This window comes from Mytilus californianus, unplaced genomic scaffold (genome assembly GCF_021869535.1).
Source record: "Mytilus californianus isolate M0D057914Y unplaced genomic scaffold, xbMytCali1.0.p SCAF_4, whole genome shotgun sequence".
In the NCBI taxonomy this organism is placed as follows: Eukaryota; Metazoa; Mollusca; class Bivalvia; order Mytilida; family Mytilidae; genus Mytilus; species Mytilus californianus.
Window position 1 is genome coordinate 78334865 of NW_026262690.1, and position 22693 is coordinate 78357557.

General features: G+C 30.6%; 1 protein-coding gene across 1 annotated transcript in view; it reads right to left on the minus strand.

Moving 5' to 3' along the window:
* Positions 1 to 22693, minus strand: part of LOC127738564 (E3 ubiquitin-protein ligase TRIM9-like) — a 62728-nt gene that overhangs the window by 7326 nt on the left and 32709 nt on the right. Inside the window, exons 4-7 of the mRNA XM_052249853.1 lie at positions 16214 to 16370; positions 11731 to 11870; positions 6095 to 6233; positions 3193 to 3417 (exon numbers count right to left, since the gene is read on the minus strand). Of these exons, the coding sequence (XP_052105813.1) occupies positions 3193 to 3417; positions 6095 to 6233; positions 11731 to 11870; positions 16214 to 16370 (661 nt within the window). The remainder of the gene's footprint in view (positions 1 to 3192; positions 3418 to 6094; positions 6234 to 11730; positions 11871 to 16213; positions 16371 to 22693) is intronic.

Consider the following 22693-nt stretch of genomic DNA (forward strand, 5'->3'; position numbering starts at 1 on the left):
ACGAAAGTCTCGTTATTTAAGTCAAATATTAGTAATAAACTCGCTACTCGCCAAAGGCTCGTTTATAATTATATTGAAATTCAATAAGGGTTGATATCAAGTGATATCCAATTCTCACTCATTATGAAACTTATAAGTATTACACTCTCTACTGATACTCTACAATAACATATAGAAACAGATGGCCCTAGCAAGATATTTGTGTATACAGTGCATGAAGTGTAACAAAATATTTAAGGAAACAACAATAACATAGGCTAATTTGGGAGCTGTCCAGGAGATGAGGTAAGGGGTGCACAAAATCTATAAAGTGTTTACAGGGCACTTAGCACTTTTCAAATTGTCATATATTTGTGGTAATTGTAAGGAGGACTCCATTAATCTACCACTGTCAGCTGATCAAAAGTCTTAATGTTTAATTTTTTTAGCTCATATATTAACTAAAAAGTTATATAACAAAAATCTTAATGTCCTCTGCAGTAAATGTGTGCATTATTTCTGTATTTACAATGACATCTTTCGACTAATAATGACCGTTTTTGTTATATTTCTTTACCCTTTAAATCCTGTAATGTTTTAATATTTTAAAGTTTTGTATGGACACAAGTGAAGCTGTAAAGACATCTAGCAAAGTTGTGTTCATGACCATCTTAGAACTGCAGTAGGTGTGTGCTTTTGCTCTGTGTTAAAAGCTTCCCTCAACAATCTCCACAATTGTATTGGCTTAGAGGAAGCTTTCTGACTTAAATACCAAATGAAGCATACATTTTATCATTGCATAGGTTTCCATAACAATGCTAGAATTACAATACTGCAGTGTTTTCCCCAGGAATTTATAGCACCATGGTACTATATATTTTACAATGGTATTCTCCAAATAAATTTTATATAAGGTGCTATAATTCTGAAGGAACAGAGATATTTCAAATCCTATGGTGCTATTTCAAAATATAAGAGAGAATCCTAAGAAGATAACATGGAATTTTTTTGAAAGTATTCCTTTGTATTCATATTTAATACCGTTCTGTTAAGTTCAATGATTTTTAATTTGAAACGTATTCATACAAATGGCATTCATCTTTTACTTACATTCAAAGAGTTGCAAAAAGCTTTGATAAAATGCAAATTTTTAGTAAAATGCACTTCTAAAGTTTTTCCAATTTTTTCCATAAAAATAGGAATTCAGTTAATGCTTTTCATCCAAGGAAATGAAAAATAAAAAGATTCAATTCTTTAATGAGCTGCATTTATCTTTCATATTTCAAGTTTATTCTAAAAAAAAAAATGGAATTCCGTTAATGCTTTTCATCCAAGGAAATGAAAAAAACAAAAAGAACTTTCAATTTCTTAAATGAGCTGCACTTATCTTTCATATTTCAAGTTTATACTTAAAAAAAACAGAATTCCGTTAATGCTTTTCATCCAAGGAAATGAAAAAAACAAAAAGATGCCTTCAATTCTTAAACGAGCTGCACTTATCTTTCATATTCATGACATGAAAGATAAAACTTGATATCATCAATAAAGAACTAATTGACACTATGACTGAAGTGCCAGAATCAATCGTATTATAAATTTCATCTATGCAATTATGTAAAAATGCATTTAGCGCTAGCATGAATATGTCACTTTTACTTTAAAAAACACCCAATATGCTGTGCATGAAATTAAATTTACTAGCTGAACTTGTAAGAACAATAATTTAATTATATGGTTAGGGAAACTAAAAGCACAAATGCATCTGCATATTTTTATCCCAGTCTAATCCATGAAAACTATTTTCAATGATACTCTATTTATACAAATTCGATAAAACAAATGGCAATGTCAGAGATGTATAGAATTATTAATGATTTACGGAATGAACTTTTTTATAATCTTACGTTACCAATTTCTTCTGAATAAAAATACCAATGGCTTGCTTAAATTTTGTCAAACAAAATTTTCTTTAAAGGTACAAAAAAGATAGACTTATGTCGAAAAAATTTGTTACACAAGATTAAAATCAATTTGATTTTAAACATAACAAGTACCATAAGTGTCGAAGTAACCAAAAGTAAACTTCATTCTTACATTAATTGAATGATATTTGAGGATTAGCTACTCCATGTGAATCCCCATTTTGACAAATTAAGTCTTTTAGATCTTTATTGCATCAATAAAACAAACAAATAATCTCCTCTTTCTGTCCTCTTTCCCTGTCCATGACTAGAAACTATTTCTTTACAAATACAATTGAAAAATATTTTTGTCAGTAAATATAGGACTATCCCTGTTATATATCTGGTTAGTTCTATAGGATGTCAACCCTATGCAATAGGAATTGATCAGACTTAGGTATCTTTCTTCATTAAAGAATTAATCATCGTTCAATCAGGAAGACACAGAAACTCTATTTTCATTAGCTTGCTAGATGTAATTACATTAAGGCCAGTAAATTCCAACGAAATGAGACTTTTAAGTAGTAATTAGTGTCTGGTAATCAGAGGTATGGCATGATCTAGCTATAACTTAAAGGTAATGGCTATTATACATCTTTCCCATTAGTAAAGAGTCTATGGTTAAAGAACAAATTTACAAGAAAACGAGAAAAATCTTACAGCTTTTAAAATCTTTTCAGATATATATCTTTTGGAACTTTGTATCTTTTATTCTTATTTTACTAAGACAATTACAAAAAGTTGGATCCCAAATAGAAACAGACCAATTTGGCAATCAAAATCTTGTCCAAGGATTGATTGATTGATTGATTGTTGGTGTTTAAAGCTAATTTCAGCACATTGGTCTATATATCATGGCAGTTTTTATTAGTGGAGGAGGTTGGAGTACACCAAGAGAGAATTTCTTCAGGAAAACTGGCAACCTCATCAAATAAAGATCAAACTTGAATGTATCTTGGGGTTTGAACTCACACCATCATCATGTCCAAAAACAGAAAGCACTACCACCAAAAGACAACAGATGAGGGAGAACAGTCAAGAAATAATTATGTACGGTGACCTCAATTCAAGAGTTCAGTAACATTAATACTTTCCAGTCATGGCTGATTCTTAAAGGCAAGTGACTGAAATGCATTCTGGGTTTTCAGTTAAAAAAAATTGAAAATTTACCAGATCAGCAGTTATATACAGGCTGCACTTTTCACGTTCTTGTCCTTTGAAGTAAGTTCTTAATACCATCTTAGCTACTTACCTAACATAAAGCACTTTCCAACATCAAATCTTGCTATACCAATAGCTGGGTCTGTCTGACAGTCATACCTGTCCACAACTATCTCCCAGTAATGTACACCTTTAGAAAATCCTACACTTCCAAGTACAACTCGGTGGTCATAACTATTACATGTAACTGTCTGATTGTCATTAGAAAATAAGATATCTGGATGTGCTGAGACTGGATCAAAGTGAAACCAGGCCACTGAAAAAAAATATGTAAGCTGATCAGTTTTTGGTTTCTTTTGAAAACTTGTCAAGGTAAAATTAAGCCTCTGAAATTAAGATAAAAGTCAGTGACAGTGAAATACAAAATGTGTGAAAATATTGTTTCTGGATTTAATGACATTGAAACTAAGAATATGAAATCAATATGAAAGCTTGTAGATATCAATGTACTAGTATATACATGTTTATATCAATATGAGAGTAAATATCAATGTGAAATTGAATGTAGATATCAATGTAAAAGTAGATTTCAATGTGAAAGTAAATAACAATGTTAAAGTAAATATTAATGTGAAAGCAAATGTCAATGTAAAAGCAGATGTCAATGTGAAAGCAGATGTCAATGTGAAAGTAGATGTCAATGTGAAAGCAGATGTCAATGTGAAAGTATATGTCAATGTGAAAGTAGATGTTGTGAAAGCAGTTGTCAATGTGAAAGAAGATGTCAATGTGAAAGTAGATGTCAATGTGAAAGCAGATGTCAATGTGAAAGTAGATATCAATGTGAAAGTAGATATGGAATAGAAGAGACATCAATTTCAAAAAATATTATTGTATTCATTTTTAGTTTGAGGTGGTCTTCAAGGTAAACAAGGTTAAGCCATAAAATTTTAAATAAAAATAACAAAATTAAAAAAAGGACTTATTACTTCTTGTCATAAGGATTTTATTGTCAATGGGTGTAAGTAGAATACTGCCAAGAATCATAAAAAACTCATGAATTTTATCAAAACAGCAGACAAAATATTTGCCTTATCAAATTAATTTGAAATCAGAAACATATCCTATAAAAATCTGAATTCCATCAACAATTTATTAGGTAATGTTATGAAAACGAAAATATAATGGGCTTTATGACTCAACTTTTTCATCATAAAGATTCAAAGGCTGCCTCCAGTTAAACATCTTTGAATGTTAATGAAATGGTTAACTGTTATTACCACAAGTTAATTTCCCTGCAGTTTAATTTAAACAGATAGTGAAGGTCCCCCAGGGGCTATAAGTACAGAATCTGACAAACTGTCAAAATCTAATCTAAAGCTCTCCTAGTTCTGATTACTATTTAATGATCAAAGAATCAAAAGTTGGTTTTTTTCCTCTCTGTTGTATCATGATTTTTGTCTGTAAGTCTGTGAGCATGTCTGATTCACTACAATAAGGTTATGAAATGAGCTATGCATGACATGACCAGTTAAAAGGAAACCATGGAAAAAGAACAGAGGGTAGTGGCAATTCATCTCTGCATGTATTCATGTGCACTTGAACAGATGTATCATAATTTTGATCAAAGCTACATTGCATTAAAAAAATTTTTTTTTAGTTAAGTAAAAATTTGTCGTGTAAAAACTGAAACTACAATAAATTCATAAATAAATTTAACTGAGTTTCATTAGCAATTATTTCAATACTGTAAAATTCAGATGCAAAGAAAACAGTAAATGATAATGAACCTGTACCACCGTATGAACACATTTTTTTGGACTGTCTATTCTTTGCAAGATAAGAGTCTTGGTTGTCACATTACAGTATTCTTAGCTCAAGTGTTGGCAGTCTTTGAATCAATCCTAAAATGGGTTTTTGCTTCTTCTTGCCTTGCAGGCAGCATTTAGGAAGAATCACAAAAACTGGTTGGCTAAACAAATAATGTATCTGAGTATGAAGATATTTCTTCCAGCTGAAAGTTATGCTCTAACTTTCCTATACAAGATGTTCCAGAAATTGCCTTTCTTCCAGCTGAAAGTTATGCTCTAACTTTCCTATACAAGATGTTCCAGAAATTGCCTTTCTTCCAGCTGAAAGTTATGCTCTAACTTTCCTATACAAGATGTTCCAGAAATTGCCTTTCTTCCAGCTGAAAGTTATGCTCTAACTTTCCTATACAAGATGTTCCAGAAATTGCCTTATATTTTGCTAAAATCTGGCAATGCTTCCTTACTAAATAGCTTGTTTTTGACAATCATACCACATCTACTTATTTCATTTTTTTTCATGGGAACACTTTCAAATGTTTTATGTAACATGTCCAACCGGAATAATTGCATCATCAAAACCTAACTACAATAGGGCTCTTGGGAGTACTGCATGAACAGAAACTTTGTAAAATAGGGTTTCTGGGAGTTCCCAGAAACTATACTATTATGAGAGCCTTTGTGCAAGACCCTCTGGGAAATATAGCATTCTAAAACCCTTTGTTAAAACATGTCTATGATTAGCAGTCACAGTGTATTCATGTTTTGAAAAGAACTTCAAAGGTTAACCAAAACATTCCATATCTATTGAGACACAGTAGAAGAATTTGTTTCATTTGATGTTTTAACCAATGAAAAGAACAACTGAGAACTTCTATCAAATTTTCTTTCTAATAAAACATATTCTTGTAGACTTTTTTTTACACTGTGCACACACATATCCCTTATGACTATGTCTAATAATCAAATGTTGAAGTCTGTATATTTACAATTTAACTTACTCATTCCAATGACAAGAAAGCATCGTTAAGTCTAATAGTATTTTGCTTTAAATATCTCCTGAAATTTCTAAATAAACAAGTGAATCGTAAAAAAATACACTCTTAATATCATTATTCCTAAAAAAATAAGATTATTGATGATGGCAAGTTTAAAATCATGCTTTGTTTTATATCATTATCTTACATTCAGCTGTCTGGAGGCTAATTGGGTCACTGTAGTCACTTTCACCGCAATAGTTTCCAGCTTTTACTCTTGCATAGTATAAACTGTTGAAATGGAGTCCATCTACTGTACACATGGTCTCACGTCCAACATACACTACCTATAAAATAAATTACTAAACTGTAACAAGAGTGCACATGCTGAAATGTCTCGCCTAGTATACTGAACATTGATTTTATGTTGATAGTCCTAATATAAAGTTTTACAACAAGTATTACATTAACATTTATGATCCAAGGAGGTGAATTCAAGGTCAGATAAACCAAGCTGGAAATACATGAACACCTTTAATACAATCATTCCATACACTGAATATAGATGACCTATTGCTTATAGTATAAAAGAAACAGACCAAACCATGGAAATTTTATTTTGACCAATTAACCATGAAAATGAGGTCAAGGTCAGATGAACCCTGCTAGACAGACATGTACACCTTAAAATCATTCCATGCATCAAATATAGTTGACTCATTGCTTATAGAATCTAAGAAACAAAGTTAACCAGGAAAACTGAATATTGACCAATGAACCATGAAAATGAGGTGAAGGTCAGATGATACCTGCCAGACAGACATATACACCTTACAATCATTCCATACACCAAATATAGTTGACCTATTGCTTAACATTTGAGAAAAACAGACCAAAACACAAAAACTTAACGCTGAGCAATGAACCATGAAAATGAGTCAATGTCAAATAAAACCTCCCAGACTGACATGTACATCGTAAAATATTTCCATACACCAAATATAGTTGACCTATTGCATACAGTATTAGAAAAACAGACCAAAACACAAAAACTTAACATTGAGTAATGAACCATGAACATGAGGTCAAGGTCAAATAAAACCTGCCAGACTGACATGTACATAGTAAAATATTTCCATACACCAAATATAGTTGACCTGTTGCATACAGTATTAGAAAAGACAGACCAAAACACAAAAACTTAACATTGAGCAATGAACCATGAAAATGAGGTCAAGGTCAGATGACACCTGCCAGTTGGACATGTACACCTTACAATCATTACATACACCAAATATAGTAGACCTATTGCTTATAGTATCTGAGATATGGACTTGACCATGAAAACTTAACCTTGTTCAATGATCCATGAAATGAGGTCGAGGTCAAGTGAAAACTGTCTGACAGACATGAGGACCTTGCAAGGTACCAACATACCAAATATAGTTATCCTATTACTCATAATAAGAGAGAAATTAACATTAAAAAAAATCTTAACGTTTTTTTCAAGTAGTAACTGTTGTAAGTTTACAGAAGATACTGACAAATGAAGAATAATGGCTTGAAAAGTGTTGACAACTTCAAATAATGTTTCACATCAAATAAACAGGCCACGTTTTTATACCTTTCATCTTGATTGTACATGTTTCCTAGTAAACTATAAAACTATGACAACTATGTACCTGCATAACCCAAATGCTAATAAATTCGCCAATCAAAATTTAAAAGATATATGATATAAAATTTAATAGCAGCTGAGCAATAATTAATGTCATGCCATGATAAGTATCATAATCATCAAAGACAAGTTAACCTGTTTTTATGACAATCTTTTACACCTACGATCATTAAACCAATCGATGATGTAACATGTTGATTACTTACTTGATAAACATGATAAAAAGAACGTTTTATAAGTAATTATGACTGACTTTTATACATTTACTTAAGATTTGATAGTATATCATCCACCACTGCAGCATATCAGAGGATGTCAATTATCTGTGAATAATTTATTTTAAAAACCTTCAATTTTTGACTTCAGTATATTGTGATTTACACAGAGCTGATTGCATTTTTTGCAACTTGTGTGGTTTTTGTAATTAACTCAATTTGTATCATGGTTTGGCATCTTTTTTTCAGTAAAGACATTTGCTTGCTGGAATACCTCTCTGATCCACAGAATTCATTAGTTGTGAATTAAAATTGAAACAGTACTCCATACTGATCCAACAAAATAATTGGATAAAATAATAAAATTTTCAAAAAGTTATAAATTACACGTATTAATATTTCAATTACAGAACAGTGCAGGATGGTAAGGGAATGAATGTGATGATTTGAGTTGTTTTTTGTTATCTGAGGCAGGGACAGAACACAAAAAATATGGCAACCTTAATTTCGTTTACATAATATTTTGCTTAAATCGAAACTAATAGTTTATTTTTTTGTTTTTGTTTCACATACAAATTTTGCTAGATATCATAATGTGGTGTCGGAAATAAACTTCTACATTTCCTGTTGTGTCTGCTGACTGACCATGGACTTTTATGGACTTTCTTTAAGTAATACTTCCTGACAATGGCCAATATATTTTATGAAAGTCCCAAATACTGCAGTCTTACATTTACCAGATAATTATTGTTTCCCTAATTTGTCAAAACATATGGAAAGGATAGGTAATATAAATTTACTTGTTATTATTCTTCTGATACATAAATAAATGGCTCAGCAGGACAGTTTTACATTTGGGCAGACTACTAGACATAAAAGGGAACTATACAGTATGGCCTTGATCAATGATCTACTTCCCCCATTGTAAGATATGCTTCAAAAGCCTTAAAAAAAGAGAACAAACCCAATTGAAATCTGAACAGACCAACATAAGAAAACCTTATAAAGAGGTAATTGTTTCCTTGTTTGGGATAACATTTGTTTTCACAAAATTAAATATCAATGGGATGTTTAACATCTTCTGATATCTCTGCTAGAAAGTAAAATGCTTGGAAAACATAATATCTAGTTTAGTAGTGACATTGTTCTCTTTTTGGGATACTTATGTTAACTATTAAAATGTTTTTAAGATTAGTAAAGCAACAATTGTTTTTTTGGGACACTTATGTTTATTGTTAAAATGCTTTTAAGATTAGTAAAGCGACAAATTGGTTTTTTGGGACACTTATGATTATTGTTATAATGTGTTTAAGATTAGTATAGCGACAATTGTCTTTAATTCCTAGACACCAGTAATTGCATTTTATTATTTCCCAATCCCTTGTTTGCTCTTCGTTAATGCTTTTACAATTATTACATTTACTGTAAGTTAATTAATATGGTGACGATTGTTCATTACGCGTAGACACCATTAAAACATTTTATTAACCCAACCTTCAGTTGCTATTTGTCAATTAGTATATTCTTCGGCAATAAATCGGGTAACAATTGTTCTTTAAAGACATTAGTAAAACTATTTTGATTAACCGAATGTTTCCACTGCCCTTTACTAATTAGTGTAAATTTAGAACATTTAGTTCGGTGACAATTGTTCTTCACTACGAGACACCAATAATAAAAACATGTTTATCTGCCACCATTCCATTATTATTCCGCCGTAAGTGCTTAATGTTTCCAGTGTTGATTCAGCTTAATTTGCTTTTTTCGCAATGATATTTTTGCCTACTCAGCAATATTGACTATGATGTCGAAAATGTAGGGTATTTCATACATTCTTATAGATTCATTTATAAAGTTTTTTTAATCAATGAAAAGAATCTAGTAATTGACTGATGTCTGATGGAATTTACATTTATAGATGTTTATTCTTTCATTATTTTAGTCAAAGGCTTAACGAAAATATTGATTATAAAAGTTTTAGAAACCCAGGTAGATAAAAGTTTTATTATGCACAAAATTTATAGACTAATTAAGACTTCAATTATGTGGGATAGTCATATTAATGAGAGTACATGAATATATATGCAAATATACAAGAAAAGCACACAAAGGTGAAATCAGTTAAAATCTGATACTGGACTTGTGTAGAAATTGCTTTCCTGTAAGAAAATACTTGTATTGGAAAATATATTTATAACAAAATATCTAATAAATCATGTAAGAGTCAAGGAATTAGCAAATTAACAATGATATATCAATAAGACCAACATTTGATGGTGTGTTTTATCTGAAAGAGGGTTTAGTGCTCATTTGAAACTCTTAACCATCTCATCCAAACCATGAACTTCTCAAAAGAATGAATATATTAAAATAAGTTAAAAATTGGTAGAAATAAGTCAATGAAATTTCAGTTTAATATGTTTCATAATTATTTTTTTTTCAAATAAAACAGAAAAGTACTGGCAGTAACAATGCTCACACAAATGCAAGTTTTACAAGTTTATGGGATACTAGATTAGCAATGATGTTATAATACCATAATAATTTATGACTGGTTTGGTTTTTGATGCGAACAAGTATGGCTTTTAAAAGTTCTGGTCTGGAGCATTTCTGAAGAAGGTTATTCTAGGAATATATGACAGCTGCATAAAGATCAGCCAGTCCTGAATATGCATAAAATACTTGCCACTGGACATTTAGCATGCAACAATCAATCAATCATTGAAATCAGTATCATGTATTTTCATTAATCTTATTTTCAAATATTAAATTCTTGAGAAAATATAGGCCACATTCATGGACCTATGAATTGTTTTGTAAGAGTGTGTATCATACCCATACACACTGTCTATATCAAATGTGTTTTTGGTTCAAGGGTTTGGCAATTATTTTTCAAGAAGACAGAAAACCTTTAAAATGCAAGAAATAGCGTTAAAATGTAAAGTACCATACTTCACAAGGTATAAAAATAGTCTACAACAAACTATCTATTTTGGTTGATTTTAGCTGTTGGGTTGCTGTTTCATTGAAATTTTTCCATTTCTCCTTTCTCTGACTAATTAAAATTTCTGTGTATTGGAATATGGCAAAGTCTAAAAGTTTGAAATAGATTTAAGTCTTTGAAGTACTTTGACTTGGTCTTAGAAATTCAAACTACAAAAAAATAAATTCAATTCATTCCTTTCAATTTAAAAATTATTCAAAAATGATGAATGCATCATAAAAAGAGGAAGTATTATATAATTTAAAAGTTTTAAAGATGAACAATTTTTTTAAGCTTTAAATTTAAAATTTTTTAAATTATTACTGGCAGAGATAAATAGATTTACTAATTCAACAACTTTTGGCATGTGCAAAGGATTCATGGGAAATCAAATTAAAGAAATACTTGAAGAAACTCTGATCATATTACCAATGTGATCTGTAATTCCAAGTTATCATCTTAAAACTTTCAATCATGCAAATGGCACATCCATTGTGGAATAAATTCAATCTGAGGACACGACACTCCTGGTATGTGGCTTCTGTCTTCAAAGGAATTTTAGTCAATATATAAAGGAAGCCATTTTAGAACTACTTTTTGTCTCAACTTCCTTGTATTTAACCTTTCCTTTGATAAAAAAATGCCATTATAAAAGATATTATGGTAAATCATGCACTTTTATCTGCCATAAATAGTATTTTTTTCTATTTTAGATAGCCAAAGGAAGATATGGTCATACATTGGTTAATGGCCAGTACAGCCAAACAGATTCATGTGATAACCAATCTTTATTAATTAATAATAAAACAACGGGGAAAGTCAAAACTGAAGATGAAATAACTTCCACTTGTACAAAATATATGGCCTTCATTTGACTGTCAAATGGACTGACTTCTTCAATCATGGAAGACATGTCTATCTCTTTATTACAGATTCAAGGAAGAACACATTTTTCAAATTAAACTTACTCTAAAATCTCCACTGTTTCCATCGTCAATCTCTAGATAATAGTTGTCAACAATACTTTCTGAATGTGGCTGCCATACAATAGTTACGCTATTGTTCTCAGCGCTACATTCCTCAGGTAATATGGTTGGCTTTCCTGGTGCTGCAAAATAGACACAACACATTATGTGCATTACTGATTCCAAAACAACTCATCATACTTTCACCATAGCATTAATTAAATGACCAAAAAATATATATTGCTAATTATTTACTAATGATTGTTTTGACTAGTCAACTTACAATGCTGTACTTATTAAAAAAAAAGCTGACTGATAAGAACTAAGAGGTGCTTGAAATAATTTCTTGGCATTTTTTGTATTTCTTTTAATTTGGCATTTATGAGATCCAATTGCTTAAAACATATAGATAATTATCTTTGATGAATCCTACACTATTGTAAGTAAAATAAAACTGATAGTAAAAAGAAGGTGGTGCTTCAAAGTCATTTCTTGTTTTTTTTTTTCTGTTTTTTTTTAATTTGGCATTCAAGAGATCCAGTCCCTAAAAAACATACAGCTAATCATCTTTGACAAATCTTATATTATTGTATGTAAAATAAACCTGACAGTAAAAAGAAAAAGGTGCTTGAAAGCAATTTCTTAGTTTTTCAGTTTTTATTTTAATTTTGCGATTATGAGATCCAGTTGCTAAAAATAAATTGCCTAGAAATTATCTTTGACTAGTCATGACACTATTACAAGTAAAATAAACCTGACAGTAAAAAGTAAGAGGTGCTTGAAAGTACTATGTTAGTTTTTCAGTTTTTCTTTTAATTTTTCTTTTATGAGATCTAACATCTAAAAATGTTACAAAATCTCTCTTGAGTAATAATTGCATTTTAATCAAAATTATCATCTTCAAGAAGCACAAGTGCACTATTGATCTGATATCAAAAGATATCAGAAAAGCTATTGAGTACATGTACTTCAAAATAGATTTCATATTGATACACAAGAGATTGAGCTGTAAATAAGGAATGCAACAAATTATTGGGAATTCTGACTATTTTCTAACTGAGAGAAGAAATGGCATGCCATGCAGGTAAAACCTAATTTTCAGATTTTGAGTACTTGTACTTCCATCACAAATTTTTATATTGATACAAAGGAGATTGAGCTGTAATTGAGGAATGTATAAAATCATTGGGAATTCTGACTATTTTCCGACTGAAACAAGCATTGGCATGCCATGCAGGTAAAACAAAGGTATAAACCCACGCTTACATCCAGGATTTTTAAGTAGTTCAATACAGGTATTTCATAATAAATTTTATATTAATTCAAAGGAGATAGAGGTGTAAATGAGAAATGTATAAAATTCCAACTATTTCCGGCCTAGACCAGTAGTGGTATGCCATACAGGTAACAAACCGTGCCTTTACATTAAGATTTGGTAATACCCTTATTAGATGCAAAAAAAAATGATATAAAATACATAATTATGCAAATGAATCATTGAGTTACATATGATATGGGTAGTACCAAATTGATGTAAATAACAAAAAGTTTACTGGAATTTTTGTCCTTGATTTTGAATTGCTTTTTCAAAGATGAAATTTATACTTTTAATAAATGGGGAATGTGTCCATGGGACACAGATGATGCCCCCACTTACATATCATATAAAGTTATAAAGGGACATAACTGAAGAACGATTAAACTGACACTACCCAAATTTGTACTTGATCTGAGTTTTGTGGTAATAAGAATTGTGTATAAGTTTCATAACATTTGGTTGAGACAAACTTCAGTTAGAGAATGGAAACGAAAAATTAAGCAATTTTTCCATTTGTAAAGGGGCATGCATAACTCTAGAACAGTAAAAGTGACACCTCCAAAATTCAAACTTGATCTGTATTTTGTGGTAATAAGCATTGTGTATAAGTTTCATAATATTTGGTAGAGGCAAACTAAAATTAGATAACAGAAACCAACTTTGGGACGTACGGACGTACAGATGGACAAGGGTAAAACTTAATGCCCCCTCCGCTATGGCGTGGGCATAATAAAAACACATTTGTTATCCTGACTTAATGCCAGCTCTATGTCATCTATGGAATTTTGAAACTTTCTATTTGAAATTTAAAATACTACCCAATCATAATAAATACAAAACATTAAGATATAACCATGTAAAATATATCAATATATGCAAAAAAAATAAAAATACTAAAATGCCATACAGATATTTAATAAAATGGATAAAGAGTCATCACAAGAAAAAGTAGGAGATATGTGTTTTTTCAAAAGCAAAACAGAGGCATTGTATATCTTTATCCATAACGTGTCATTTCTATAGACATTTTTTCTTCGATTAGGAATGTCTATTAAAGAGATGACAGTTAGCAATTTTCTCTGAAGGGATTGTAGCTGTTACAATTAGAGAAATGTTCATTAGTGACATACTATTTCAGACCAAATGAATTCCCATGTCTCTCCATTTATCTTTTTGCCTTATATAGATTTCATTAAAATTCTATACACCAAGGTTAATATACCATACAAAGATAATGGAAACGTATTAAATAATAATCTAGAAAAATCATTTTCTATTTTTTGACAAGAGATTTAGGGTATGTTTGCTCATACTGTCTTTAGTTGGATTCAACCAACTCCCCCTCCTTAAAAAAAAATAAAAATAAATGGAGAATGTGCCTGGGACACAGATGATGCCCCCACTTGCATATAACGTTATAAAGGGGCATACTTCAAGAACGGTAAAAGTGATGCCAGTGTGTATAAGTTTCATAACATTTGGTTGAGGCAAACTCAAGTTAGAGAACAGAAACGTAAAATTCACCAATTATTCCATTTATAAAGGGGCATAACTCTAGAACAGTAAAAGTGACGCCAACCAACTTTCAAACTTGATTTGTGTTTTGTGGTAATAAGCAGTGTATAAGTTTCATAACATTTGGTTGAGGCAAACTAAACTTAGAGAATGGAAACCAATTTTGGGAAGTATATACGTATGGATGGAGGGACGGACGTATGGATTATGGACTGACAAAGGTAACACTTAATGCCCCCTCCGGTGATGGGACATAAAAATGGGAAAAAAATATTTAATTTGAGCTAAAAAAAGAAAATGGAATTCAGGAATTCATGCATACCATTGGCAATATTGATTTGAAATAACCAACAGTTCATAACAATACACAACTAATAGTGTTCAACATACAACATAATTTACAGACAAATATGTAACATAAAAGTGGTACTCCATGCAATGGTTACTTACTTGTTGTCCCATCTGATAGATTCAAATTATAAAGAATTTTACAGTGAACTAATAAGATATTCTAATTTTTCAAGAGTAAAACTAATAAGAAAGAAATAATTCAAATCAGTACCATATAATAGGTTAAAATTATATACATTTTGTATATTACTTTAATTTATCAGATGGTTAACCGATTTAAATATGTGGTCATTTTCCCTAAATCTATTGTGAAAATGTTGGATAAGTTTTTAACTATTTATTATGTACTAAGATTATTTTGTGTCACAAAATGTTTCAGCTTAAAGCTGTCTGTCTGCGTTGTGTTACATATAAGTGTTAGCCAGAATTAAGAACGATTTGCTGCTGAAGTGATTACAGAACGTTGAAAGTACATCAGTATTGAACATATTTTTTTTAAATCTTGATAGATGAAAATAAACACAGCTTTATCTAATCACAAGTAAAAAGGAAGTTTTTATATACAAATTCTGATTGTGCCTTTGACAATTGCTGGTTTAATGTCAAGGATAGGATAAATATTTTTGTGATAATCTAGACAAGAAAAGAAACTGATTTTCTTGCTCTGGCAAACTGATTTTTTTCAATACTGAAATTGACATTTTTATCACTTTGATGTCAAATATTAGCAAATTGATAATCATCTGCACAGAATGGAAAACAAAAAAATATTTTTGTTTTATTCTTATAGTGTTTATAAATATTTATCAGTGCTCGTAGCTTCCCTTTCCAAACAAAGTATTGGTAGTCCTTTATATCATAAAGATATATATGCAGAAATTAAAAAGCTTATATTGAAAGTTATAGGGTGTTTAACACAGACATTTAGGATAGCATCATTATAAGATTTTTAAACTACAATGTATATGTAAAACAAATTACCCAGGTTAGGGGGAGGGTTGAGTACTCACAAACATGTTTTACCCTGCCACATTCTTTATGCGCCTGTCCCAAGTCAGGAACCTGTAGTTCAGTGGTTTTCGTTATTTCATGTCTGTCATATTTGTTTTTCATTAATTGTTTTGTTATAAATTAGGCCGTTAGTTTTCTCAATTGAATTATTTCATAATTTTCATGTCAGGGCCTTTTATAGCCGACAATAATTGCTTACATCCACTTTATTTGAACTTTGATTGATAGCTGTCTCACTGGCAATCATACCTCATCTCCTTATTTTTATACCAGTGTGTAACGCTAGCTTACCTTTCATTTGGAAAAAGTTCATTGTCTGTATTGAATGTTGTACTGGGGTAGAATCTAAGGTCAGCTCAAACTCTGGAGAAACTCTAGGTGCCAGCTCTATATCTTTGTTGAAGTTCTGGTTAGCCATATTAACTCTGCTTAGCAATCCATTAGATACCTGCAATAATAGAGGTTATCAAATTTTGAAAAGAATTGAAAAAGAATCTATGGGTTAGTCAGTACTTTTAAAATAAAACCATCAACGTGTTTTTATTATTTCAAGCCATATCATTGACAAACTGAAAACATTGATACCAGTATTGCAAGGTAGGAAATTCTCTCACCATGCTCACTATCTCATATAAATGACAGTAATGCTATCAGGCAAACTAACCTAATGTCCAATGAATTTTAAAATTAAACAAGATTCAAGTTTTTCCATGTCCCAGATTGCTGTTGATGAAGACTGTGTCATGGTGAATATAAATCTTAATATCTTGAATCAAGTTATAACTTTAACCTTTAAAAATAAAATTCAGAGGGATTCAAGCTCTCATCATGACCAAATACAGCAGTACTAGCAAAGCATTGGACAATGCATATTTGATGATGATAGGATGAAAGAATGTATCTCTATAGTGCCTTTAAGAGAGAATTTTAGGGATGGATAGACTGATACAAAGAGGCTTTACCATCTCTTTACTGCAATGTTTTGTTGTTTATCTTTATGAGAAGGTACCTTTAATAAGATAGTTTGGATAAAATTTTTAAATTTACCAGTAGTCAAAATAATATACGTGCCTTCGTTTTAGCCTGATCAAAGGTAACAGGCAGTCTCAAGGCACACACTAAATCAAATTAATTTTCATGGTGTAACTATATAGCTATGTTTTAGTGTATATTGATGGCTATACTAATTTATTCCCAATGCTATTTTTTTCTTTTTTTAAGTGTGTGTGTTTTTTAATGATTCTTGCAAGAACTTGTTTCCTTTCTTTAAATCTTAAGCAGACAACCACCTGCTATATAAGCTGTGTGAATCATGCTGAGATCAGGGACTGAATACTAATTAGCCATTATCTCTTTAACAAGTTAACCTTTAACCTTCATCCATTGTTTAATGTCCGTTGTGGATCATAAAGTAACTATTCGATAATATCCAATGGCTCTTTAAGGGGATTTGTTTTACATTTGATGGGACAATTTAATACCAGCTTGCTCCTTACTTCCCTACAAAAGCAGTCCTGGGAGAAATATTGCATCTGGCCTATGTCTAATAATAAGATCATAAGGTGAATTACATTCTGCAGAAAAGAAACTTTTCTCTTTACACTTTATGATTATGTGCATTACTGCACTTAATGGGGTATGATATAACCTTCTTTCATCTCTCTGACTAAATTAATTTTGTTTTTTGTTAGGCTTCAAAGTTGTCCTGACTATATGGGAGTCAAAAAGTACTTTACTAAAACAGAAACCTGTTACAAAACACACAAATTGACTATGATTGTTGGGTGAATGATGTTTCATCTCTAGCTTTCTGATTTTAGCTTTTCAATTTCTGCTGTTTTATTGCCTTCTTATAAAAATTAGGAGATGTGGCATGATTTCGTATGAGACAACTATTCACCAGAGTCCTTAAGCACCTATAGGTCACAGTACAGCCTTCAACAATCAGCAAAACCCATAGTGAATAGTCAGTTATAAAAGACTCTGACATGACAAAATGTGAAACAATTCAAACAAGGAAAACCAACGGCCTGATTAATGACTAAACAATAATGAAAAACAAATATAACAGACAGCAACCAGCGATTAAACATGCTTCACTGTTTCATGTAATTCAAACCTAGAGCACAGTACTGGCAGCAGTTTGCTTAGGAAACACAGAGATCAAACACAGCTTATTTTTCAACAAACATCAGTTTTAATGATAAAGTTCCAACCATTAAAATCTATAGTATCAATTGGATAAGACAGACTCAGAGGTGCCAGGACTAGCTCTGACAGATGGTCCATGTAAACTTAATAGCAACAAATCACTGGCAAAATCCATTAATTCTTAAGCTTGGCAAGATTTGTTTTCATTCAAAATAAAATCTATTATTTCAATAAATCTTATGAATGGAGACTACTAATATGTAAATATACCAAGTATTTTACAAAAAATATTATTGGTTTTGTTGTTAGGACAGTCACAATATCTAAGATAATTCCTCTAAACAGGGTTTTTTTTTCTTTCATTCTTCAAGATCAAGAACTCTATATGTTTTGATGATTTTCCTTATATCAACCTTTCTTTGATGACCATATTTTTAATTAATAATATTTCAAATGGAAGACAAATGAAAGACTTGAAGGGAAATGTTCAAATGCAGAACTTCAAAGATACAGTTAAAAGGTAAAGAAGAAAACTTAAAGGAAGAGTATGAAGATTGGAGGAAAACAATATCTATGGAAAAAGCTGACAGGCCAAAGGACAGAAGAAGGAAAGAAAAGAACAAAGCTTGAAGTGACAGTGTTTAAAATGGAGAGTGAATTGAGAGTGCAATGGTGAACTGAACAAAACAAAGCAATAAACAGGAAAAAACAAAGAGATGAAAGTGGCAGCTGATCCTTTGAAATATATACCATTTCAAGGATATTTAAGATTTTATGATTCATTGTCATTCCTAAAAACTCGATTTTTATGGTTTCATTTAGTTAAAAGATTCTTCCTTTGTAATTTTGATGAGGTAATATAAGATCACTGACTGAAAAGGCAAATTTGATAAAGGAAAACAAAGAGAACAGAGTTTAGGTCTTCCGAAATAACCATTTCATTGTTAACCAAATAATTTTGTATATAAGAAACTTCTTACAATTCATATACAGTACTATAAATCTAATAAACATTAAATTATAATAAAACAATTATCTGTTGATAAGCACTCTCTCTAAATGTCTCAAGTAGCTAATAAATAAGACAAATTTTGCCATCTGGCCTATCTCATATTTTGATAACAGTGGTCAGTATGAGACAAATTACTACCCATTTTCTTTGACAGGAAAAGTCATTCTTAACAATAAAATGACACTCTCAAAGAGATCTGCCTTATTATCATCCTATAAAGTCCACTGCAATTAGCTCATTGATCAAATATTTAATCTAAAGCATGTAAAAGATCTGAATGCTTCATTTTGTATGGGTGAAAATAACTCATTTCAAAAGATGCTGTCAAAATGTTTGATTTGAAAGCCCACCATGATGAATAGTGTAAACCTATGAGAAAAAGATATAAAATTTATTTGTATTTTATTGGTACCTATTGGTATGACAAATTAATATGTTTCTACTTATCTATACACATTAATCAATGTCAAAAATCAACTATTATCAATGATATAAATATTTATCAAAATATACTGTCCATATGGTTTAACTATTGAATTTATTATTTTCTAAGTTCCAACAGTGCACATATCATTTAATGAAATATCCATATATGAGGTCATTATCTGAAAACAAGGAACTAATGTTGGCCTTTCTGCAATTTTTATTTTGAAGAACTAATGAAGGATAAAGATGATGATAATGCATTGGTGTTTAATGACCAGTAGCAAATATTACATGCAAATCAGAAAGAATTTATACAGGGTATGGAGTGACATAAAACAAGTAGTTAAAGTGAGAAATGAAACTATATTTATCAAAGTACATCAATTTTATTACTGCACTTCATCTTGTAACTGTCTATTATGTAATTGATTTATCTTATTGATTGATGGCCGTCAACATCATTATATATAGGTGCTATGTTTCTACCAGAATAAATTTTAAAATAACTTTATTACTTATAAGTCATCTCTTGATTAATGTCATGTGACAGTTTTCTCAAATCTTTATCCTTTTCTCAAACAATGAGGTTACTATCAAGCAGATTCTCTGAACCAGTATACATTTTTGTTTAGGGGCCAGCTAAATCCTGCCTCTGGGTGCAGGATTTTCTTGCTGTGTTGATGACCCATTGGTGGCCTTGAGCTGTTTTCTGCTCTTTGGTCGAGTTGTTATCTCTTTGACACATTCCCCATTTCTATTCTCAATTTTATATGTTTTTGAAGTAAGAATAAAAGGGAATTATTTGTGATTCATTGAAATATAATGCATTTTTTTTCCATTGGTATTTGTCTGAAACAATGAGTTAAAAATCCAGAGACAAATGAAATTTCTACAAATCACAAAAATAAGAATCCTTAAGTTCAGTATTTTATTAAAATTCATTGTTTTAATCAACATCTAATTCCGTGAAGATTGGCATACCTCACAAATAACAGAAATTAAAGAGTACTTTTCAGATACAAAAGCTCCCACGTACCTTCACAATGAATATAAATTGCAAAGAAATTAGCCAATGAAGGAGATAAAATACCCAGTCTTTCCTGGTGACTTGATTGTTTACATAACCTTACCAAGAACTTTCTAGTGGAAACTTCATCAACTTCTTCCACTAGACCAGTAAATCTAATCTATCATGACAAACATTTAATATCTACCAGACTGGTCAATGTTTCTTCTGACCAAAGCTTGTTTATGTAAGTCTTTCCAAGTTATTTATAAGAAATGTCAGGAGTTTAACAAGCTTTGTCTGAAAATTTTCCATACTTAATCTCTAATAAAATTTGAATTAAAGAGATATATGGGATATATTCAAATGAGACAGGATTAAACAAAAGAAAGTAAAATGCATCTAGGTAAACATACAGTCTTAATGCATCTATTTTAATTTTCCACCCCTTTTTATCAGTGGTCTATTGTGATAGGTTGTGCTCACATATCTGTTGAATCCACCTCGGTAAGACTAACTTCCCTTTTATCCCCCCCCTCCAACTTTAGTCATAGAGGAGAATTTCAAGCTAATAAAAAAATTTTGTCAAAAAAAGACATAGATGCAGAGATAAATTGGCAAGATCCTGGGAGAAAACACAGCTGGTACAAACATAAGTTTCCGAATTCATTTGTTTTATAAATGGATTTTTTTTTTGGTAGGCCTGTGATTAAGGGTTTCTGTCTCATCTTCATTCTTATCAAGAGTCAACCAGCACATTACTTAATTTTATGTTTTTGTGCAGTTTTATCTTACTATGGTGACAATCACATCAAGTCACTTGACCCACCCTATAGTCAATAATACTGTAGATTCATTATTATTCATTGGGTACTAATTTTTGTGAATTTCATGGATTTAGGAAAACCACAACTTAAGTGTTCAATGAAATACAAATTTCCTAAATTCATGTTTTGTCAAAACCACAGAATCAATTATCTAAAAAAAAGTTTTTTCCTTATTCCATGAAAATATATTCCAAGGAAATTAATGAATCCAAAGTAAACAGTTTTTAGTGCATTTTTACTGTTTTATTTATGATGAGATTCAGTATGAATAAAATCTAATGAAACACTTTCATAATACTATCTTATTGATTTGGCTGTCCTGTCGTAGTTCCTTCAAACAATTTGACAGGGAAACATGTGGCATATTGAAATTGCATCAACAGAAGCATTCAGATAAGATGATTTCTTCAATAAAAACTTTTTTTCTTTGAAATCAAATATTGTTTCCTTGTCAACTTTAAAGTTGTCTTTTATCCTCAAAATCTGTAATATTTGATTTACTTTAAATTCTTTAAAATTCCTTTACAAATTTGTCTTCAAATATTTTGATTACCAAAGCACTGGATGAATAATCAACAAATGGGAAGCAATATTATTGATGGGACCAATATTGAATTTCTTGGTTCTTAAATCTGTTTTTGTCACCGTTTTAACTGTTTTAGATCAGCGACAAGTATGAGTAATACTATGGGAGTCTTAATTAAAATGATAACCATTTAATGATTAAATGTCACTTCTTTTAAAGTGTCATCTGTTGCAACACTTGACTGCTTGCCATCTCTGTAATTTTTTCTAATCAAAATAATTATTAGCAATGAGGTTTTTTTTTTGTGAGGTCATTTGGGAAATTTGATGAGATGGCATATCTATGATAGTAACCACAACTTTCCAAGACATGGAGGGAATAAAAGTTTGCCATATTCTATAGAAATTTTATCTATTGTTGAAGGCAGAATTGTGTTGATGAGTCGCTGTCTGATTGACATATAACCCATATCCCCAATTATTCATATGGAATTAATTTAAAACTTTAAAACTTTGTATCAAAAAAATAGTTTATCGCATTGTAAGCCCAAAAGTAAAGATGTATTTTATTCAGTTAAAACCACCCTTTATTTTCTGAAAGTTGTTTTCATGGTGTGAATTCAATTAAGCCAGCTCCATGTTTTTTCTAGGTTAAATGGGAATTAACAGGTTAAGAATTTCTTAAAAGTGTTTTCTACCAATTTTAAGCATTTTAGGGAAATGCATCACAACATAGTCAATAATTTGTTTCAGTGTTCTGTCACCAAATACAGAAGCTGTAATGAAGGAAATATACTCAACAAGATGGTAGTGTAAAGTAAAAT